We start from the raw sequence: 7,760 nt of genomic DNA, 5'->3' as shown, positions 1-7,760 counted from the left end.
TTGCTCAACAGGATGAGACAAATGCCATTGCATCTATGCTGCATACTACGCATATTATGCATATACCAGTTTTGACAATAAAGATGACTTAAACTTGAACAAGAAGTAACATTTTGAAAACAAGGCTCACATGGTCAAAAATGAAAAAGAAAACAAAAAAGTAAGAAAAACAGTTTAGAACCCAGTGTGTTCATTTCTCTTGGACAACAGAGACCTACAACAGACAATTTGGTGCCTGACATAATCAATTAGTAGAGGAATTTAAACAAAATCGAATCCACAGCCTAACACAAAAGTAATCAGAATTGTAGAAAAACTTTTTATCAAAGCTTAAAACTCTAAAAATGTTACTTGTTTAGGTTATAAGTTATAAAAAAGCTTTTTTTGAGCAACATTGGGGAACTTTCAGTACTAGTCGAGGATTTCAAGTTTTGGGTGTTGACGTCCTTGAGGGTGTTGAGGTCTTCTTCCATTGAATTCCACTTGCCACTATAACAAGCTACCTACTGTCTAACTGAGGAACTAACCCAGGGATAGGCAACTCCTGCATGTTTTCCGACATACCCTACTCTGGCATCTTCCAGTTAGGTGGACACACTTGAACCTGGTAATCAGTCATAGAGTTTGGTGATCTGGAAATCATGTGGTCACACCCCTGTGGCATGAAGATGCCCATCTCTGAACTAACCTCATTCCACTTTTGTTTTTAAATTTGACTCAAACAGGAAGTTGTGGGTAATGTTTTAGTACTAAAACATACACTAGGTGTAAAAAAAAGCACAAAAAATATTTATAGTTTACCAAAGTGTCACAATTGCTGTAAAAATGACTTTATCCAACAATGTAAACAAATCCTCTATCCTACTATAATGTTTTTGGTACATTTTGATTTTTTACTAAATCAACCTAAAAAAAGTAAAGAACGTTTTTAAATAAATGTAAATCTTGCTGCAAACCTGGCTAATTTATTTTTTATGACTTGAGTCAACAGTTAATTTGTCAATACGTCTAGATGGAAAATAATTTATTTGAAGGAAAAAGACAAGATAGCCAAATATAAAACTAGCTTAGCGTGCAGGTGACCAAAAGATTCCAACGCCAACCGACAGTTTTTGATTCTCTTGTCTCGACATTTGCTTGTCTTCTTGCATCTTTTCTTCTGTCTTTTCCTCTTCCTTTTCCAGGAAGACAATAGTGACGAGTGGAGACTGACACACAAACTAGAGGAAGTCTTCTGCTCATTAGGCTGAGCGTGTTCGACACCCCCCCTCAAGGTCATCTCTGCTCTCCCTCCAAAGAGACTCTGTCACTTTTAATAACTTTTAAAGGGAGCATATTTTTCTCTCCTTTGACAGAGTGTGGAGCAGAGGGAGCAGTTGCCAGCTGAGTCAATCATGAAGTGCCAACAGAGCAAGGAGGTGCAAAGTGAGAAGACGTGTCTGAAATCACTAAGAGTACAAGAGTTTGCATTCGCTGCAACAGCCTTTCCTTCTGGGAACATAAAACGCGTTAAGTCACGTAGGGATATAGACATACATGTATTGGTCCAACCGATTTGACATGATTTTACCAAAGTAACAGACAACAAAGAGCCTCAGATGGCATGAAGAAGTTCAAAGACCTGTCTATCATGCATTTCCATGTCAACAACGAAAAAAAAACATGGTGACGGAGGTATAGCAGAAAAATGGCGACCATACTGACTTTATTTGGGTGGAACTGGAAGTAAGGGTAAGGGTTAGAGTTAGTTAGGGTCATTTTCTATTGGTGACATCACACTTTCTTAGTACAGTCAATGGTCAATACCAAATTCAAGTCCCTGTTTGGTCAAAGTTTAACCTGGTTTAACTTTCGATGCCTGTGTGTTTTGTACCAAGAGCCTGCTTTAATCATCCATAAGCTACACATGAACAAGAAAGTTGGAAACGTCTAAGCCAAAAATGCACATATACACACATTTACCAGGTACTTGGACTTTTCGACTGAAGTGGTTGATTGAACAGGTGTTGCCAAGGTTGGTGTGAACATAGATTAAGAGCAAATCCAACCAAATTTTAAAAATGTTTGCATCCCTATTCTTATTCAAAATCTGAGTTTTAGTAGAAATTGGTACACACATTTCAACACAGGAGTCCACATATAGTAGTAAAGTACTCATTAGAAGTGTAATGTACTTTTTGGAAAAAAAGACCAACATTCATAAACTCATCAAGAAGCCCCAAGATTACTTGAAGTAACAGAGATTTTTCTTTACCAATTACAACTTTTTCCTGTGTTGACAGGATTAAAACCACTCTGCCGTCTTTATCAAGTAATAAAGGTAGATGTGTGTAACTTCAGTGTCATGACTACAGAACACGTAGCGACCCAGACGCTGGAACCCGGAAGAAACACAGCAGAGGTCTAGCGTGGAAGGCAATAATTTTAATAATGTGGTGAGAAGGTTGGGTCCTGAACAGGACAGGAAGCAGGCTCCGAGCAGGAGGCAGAGGTTGGAGGCGTAGTAGGCGATCTTGTCCTCCAAGAGGGAGATGGCCGTCTTGGATGCAGGAACGTGAAGCAGAGGCAGAGGCTCGTGGTGTGACCGTGGAAGGAGACCCGACTGGAGATCCGGAAGTGGGGAAAAACATGCAACCACTCGAGGTAGGAGATTCCTGAGAGAGAGTGAGAGAGGTATTTAGACAGAGTCTCGGCAAAAACGTGGCAAGACTGTGGCGTAGACGAGGTGGCCGAATATGCACCATCAGGGGCAACGGACTGGCGGGGAATGAAGGTCCTGGAGCTCCTTAAGTAGGCAGGTGAGGAGACGAGATGAGTGGTTGCAGCTGGGGATGATCAGCAGCCAGGTGGAGAGGAGGGGAGAGTGGAGAGGGGGAGGAGACTGACAGAGGCACCATGACATTCAGAGCAGCTTTAGAACAGCGCCAGACCCCTCTTCTGGTAGGGGAGCGATTTGATTTGAAGTGATTTACAAGCAAAGGGGGATTTTTGTGAACTGAGAAACAAAACCAAAGTTGTAACCCTCTTTTTAAAGGACAGGGGAAAGTTCAAACTACTAAGGAAGTCCAAGGAAAACTTTTGAGAGTAAATGAGGATGTTTCAGCTAAAAGGTTTTCAAGACACTCCATTGGAGGAAAAGAAATCCTTACTGAAAAATTAGCCGCAAGTAGCAATTAAAACTTAATTTACTTCATAAGGTGGCATCTACAACCCATAATCATCAATACAATGCACCTTCAACCCCAAGTTTAATAAAGGACAGTGTTAAGTTGGTTTTATTTTAAGTCACCTGGTCCTGGCGGTCAAACCATCGATCCACCATTGGGTGGTTGGCGCTGAGGGAAGATCGGGTCATTTCCCTCTGAAACTGAGTGGTCCAGCCACTTGCATCGCGAGGAAGACTCCTGTACGCATGCGCCAATCTTTCCTGTAAAACAAAGCAGAGGGATGGAACATGAAAAATAGTGGCTTTCCTGCAATAAGGACTTTTATGTGAAAGCAAAAAGTAGGGGTGTAAGAAAATATCAATTCAGTGAAATATACTTCGTTTGGCGAGAGTAGTAGCTTTTTAAAAAGCTTGTTTTCTCAACCAGTGATACGAAACATTCCTGGTTAAAAAAGATTGAATCTTTGTGGGATTTTTTTTTCCTATGTTGAAAAATATTTTGTTTTGAAAATCAGACTACATTGAGTGTTGAAAAAATATTTTTTATATTACTAGAATAAAAGCACGATGAATTTGCTTGGTTAAAAGCAACTGGTATATAGTATATAGTTTTATTACATAAAATGGATTTTTCAACTATGAATGTGAAATGAGTATTAATATTTAGATTAAGTTTTTTCTAAGTTACAAGAAAAATATTGTCTCTGGCACTGTATTGTGATGTATCGCGATATATATTGTATCGGGAAATGTGTATCACGATTACCATGCTTTTGCCGAAACACAAAAAAAGTGTTGCAATTCTTTGATGATGGATGGACTGATTGTGATCTCGACCAAAAAAAAAAAATCAGGGTTCCATAATCCCAACCTTTACAGAGATTAAAAATTCAAGAAGGGTCAAGTACGGGGAAAAAATTCACACACCTGGGTCTATCATGAAAGCTAATGGGACTTTAACTTTATTATTTTTTTTAGATTTCCCCGTTATAAAACAACCTTCAAAAAGTTAAATGCTTGACCTCTCAGGAAGAATCTAAGCAGGATCCTGGAGATCAGTCACTTCAACACATCGGATTAGATTCCAGACATGATTTAAAATAAGTCTTACATTATTGGGTTTTGGGTTGAAACAGGTTCTGCACTCTCCCCTCACAGAGAGAAGTGTGGGGCCCTGTGTGAAAACTGTAGGAATAGTATGTGGGATAGGCTCCAGCAACCCGTGACCCCAAATGGGAAGAAGCGGGTTAAGAAAATGGGTGGATGGATGGATTTAAATTAAAGTTTAAATATCAAGCTCTATAGGAGGAAATGAAAACCAATGTATAAAATATAACTGAGATAAATTAAGATAAACAAACCAAAACTCAATAAATTAGGAATTGATCATTTTCATAAAAAACTATTTACACCAACTTACAAAAAAAGTGGTATAGATGTCTGAAAAAAAAACATTACATTAAAACATATGTATTTTTTACTAAAAAAAGACCAAGCATAAATACAGGGAGGCTATAAAACAAGTGAAGGAAGGAGAGCCAGTGAGGAAGGTACAAAAGACAAGCAGGTAAAAAAAAACCCATTCATGTTCAGGAAATCACAAACCAGCAGAGAAAAATGCATCCTGTCATAAAGCATGTGTGTTTTAGTACAGCTCAATGTGGCGTGAAGGGGTCTGAGGAAGCAGACAACAGTAAACTTCAGCTGAACATGTGGACTCGGATACTGAGACAGGCCTGATAGGCATCACAGTCTGAGACAGACTGCAGCAATGATCTATGCACAAACTTTTATGACACATCTGACCATAAAATCCTAAAAAAAATTAAGATGCCAGAGAAGCAACAGTAAATCAACAGTGCTGAGTCAAAAGCCCGATTCCTTTCGATAATGTTTTTTGAAGTCACTGTTAAAAGCCTTCTGAGTGAATGCTCCCACTGGCAAATATTATGTAGATTTAGCAGAACCGAGCCTCACTCAGCTGTCTTTAAACTCAGAGAACTTGACAGAACATGGATGATTGCATTTTATTGTGGAAGGGAAATGATGTAAGACGGCAACTCGATGTTTATTGTGCGTGTAATGTGGTTTTTTGGAACTGATCGCTCTTTTTAACAATGTTCATGTAGGGTTCCTTTCACACCAGATTGGTCTTGTGAACTTTGTTTGAGAAGGAAGAGATGGCTAATCATTTCCACGGCCTTATCTGGATTGGTTTGCAGTTGGGTCTGCAGGCTGGTTTATAGGATTGTTTTGGAACAAAACCAAAGACTGAAGCAAACTGGACCCAATTGCCTTGAAAATAACAGTTCCAGGCTTTCATCACTAGGGGGCATTGTCCAATACGGGTAAAAAACACAAAGAAGAAAATCGGTTCACTCTTCTTATCCTCTGATTATCATATAGAATTATCTACACTTATCTCCTAACCACACAGCTTTTACCTTGTGAGGTATTTTTAACTTTTTCCCCTTTTCGTTTTCATACACGCTGAAGAAAACACATATTTCAATTTGAAATTCATCACGACATCTGTCTTTTTTAGGAGCTTTGTACAGTTCACTCTTATCCATACATTAGAATATTTCCCTGTGAAGTACAGCCAAACTTTCAATTGCTTTGCATTCAACATTGAGACTGAAGCTCGGCGTACTATCACAGCCACACCCATTTTTATATGAGCCCGCCCACAAATGCTAGTAAGCTAAAATGTTTGGCTAGAATTTAACAGCAAAAAATGAAAGGAATAAAAGGGATTGACATGTCTGAAACAAATCACATATATTTGGATAGTTATAAAGTACTGATAATACCACATATGCCGACTGGTACCAACCGGACATTGAGATTTGGTACCCATCCCTACTACTGGCTTCCTTTGTTTTGCGTCATGAACAGTTATTTTTTGTTCTTGTTTTGCTCTGTCCTTTGGTCCATTTCCACACACTGGTTCCCCCTTCAAGGGAATTGAAACAACCAGAGTTTACTTGTATTAGAGTTCAAGTTGAGCTTTCAACCACGCCAAAATAATTAGACAACAGAAGTCCTTCATTATACAGCGGTTAACTTTCCATGGTCTCCCTGTTAATACTGGACTTACAGTAGTTTGTTGGGAAGGTAATTAATCAAAGCTTTACTGTCTCTTGCCTTTTAGACATGCATTACATAGTGTGTGAAATAGAGAGAAGATAAAAACAATAGAAGAAAATGCTAACACGTACCAATAAAGTTAGGAATGCATACTGATACAGAAAAAAAGGAACCACACTCAACTATTCTGGTCCCCAACTAGATTTAGATTAGATTAATTTCAAACATGTAAAGCAAAGAATGCAAAACAATACAAAATAATCAATTCTCAATCACCATCTTCAATGCTTAAAAAAAGTCTTAGACTCCATTGAAGAATACAGAAGTCAATGCTTATTTAAGCCTATTCCTTCATCTCTCTTTCACACATTAATGATGAATAATATTCCATATAAATATATTATCTCTCTCTTTTACCACAATCAACATTTCACAACCAATAATTTGATTTGTCCATCTGGTATTTTAAGAACAGTTTCTATTTAAGTTTGATAGTAAATTACTTCATGTCTGGACATTGTCTGTACAGTATACCTCCTATCCTCACTTTTAACTCCACCCAAACATATTTCCATACACCCACAAAAGATTGTAAAGAGGTATTATACACCCAACAGATCTCATGCCTGAAATGTCCAATCCCACATGAAAAGAACATCATCCAGGTTTAGCTATTTGTATTCAAACAGAAGCTGTTGGTGAGTCTGGAGGTTCTGCATTTAATGCTTCAGTATCTCTTGTCCGAGGGCAGCAAACTTTATGCAGAGGGTCGTATTTATTTATTTAAACAAATAAAAGTGCTACCACACAGATCAGACCCAAAATCTATCAAGTTTGCACACCAGGAGCTGAAATTGACCTAGATAGGCACAACGAGTATTTATTTTGTTAATTAATCCCAATACAGTTGAGGATCTTTTGATGCTCCAGAGAACAAATTTACTGCTTTTCTTTTTAAATTACAGTTTCTGTGGAGAAGAAGGCGTCCATGTTTGTGCAAAAAGTACATTGTTAGATCCAGATTTTGACCCACGTCTGTTTCTACATTCCCTGGTTACGCCGGTACCCTCTTCGATCCACTTGTCGCTGGGGACACAACTCCTCCAGAGCCGGCTCACAAGAGTACCCACAACAAAGACATTTAGCTCCCCTTCCCCAAAGAAATTAACCATCATCTCCTTTAAGGATTGGTTGGTACTGCCACCTGGCTGCCAGGAGGACGTACTACATCTGAGACAAATAAACTAATCACTTCTACTAGTTCTGAGTTCTTACTTTTTCGGGTCAACCGCTCTTTAACCTGAAACACATAGGCTTCAGATTTAAACATTTGTCCTTGGAAGCTCGATTTAAATGACAAATCTGATCCTTAATTCACAAAAACAAAACAAAAAAAAACAAAAAAACACGAGATTCTGCAACATGGTTTGAATCTTTCCAATGAAATTGTCTTACTTTTAAAATACATTTTTTTCTGTTAAGATGCTTTTTCAGATTGCAAGCT

At 38.4% G+C, this 7,760-nt stretch overlaps 1 protein-coding gene and 1 long non-coding RNA gene across 3 annotated transcripts in view; both read right to left on the bottom strand.

The window, feature by feature from the left end:
* LOC112151407 (partitioning defective 3 homolog) overlaps positions 1-7,760 on the bottom strand; it is a 438,282-nt gene that overhangs the window by 271,232 nt on the left and 159,290 nt on the right. For both annotated transcript variants that reach the window (XM_024280344.2, XM_024280343.2), the window contains exon 5: positions 3,290-3,427. In XM_024280344.2, the coding sequence (XP_024136112.1) occupies positions 3,290-3,427 (138 nt within the window). The remainder of the gene's footprint in view (positions 1-3,289; positions 3,428-7,760) is intronic.
* Positions 2,410-2,906, bottom strand: LOC118600239. The gene is made up of 2 exons (XR_004949852.1): positions 2,742-2,906; positions 2,410-2,654 (listed from the first exon to the last, which is right to left on the bottom strand). It is a non-coding gene; the product is annotated as an uncharacterized LOC118600239 (long non-coding RNA).

Source organism: Oryzias melastigma, linkage group LG20 (genome assembly GCF_002922805.2).
Source record: "Oryzias melastigma strain HK-1 linkage group LG20, ASM292280v2, whole genome shotgun sequence".
In the NCBI taxonomy this organism is placed as follows: domain Eukaryota; kingdom Metazoa; phylum Chordata; class Actinopteri; order Beloniformes; family Adrianichthyidae; genus Oryzias; species Oryzias melastigma.
Note: the sequence above shows the minus strand (reverse complement) of the source record. Positions and strands in the feature narration are given on the sequence as shown.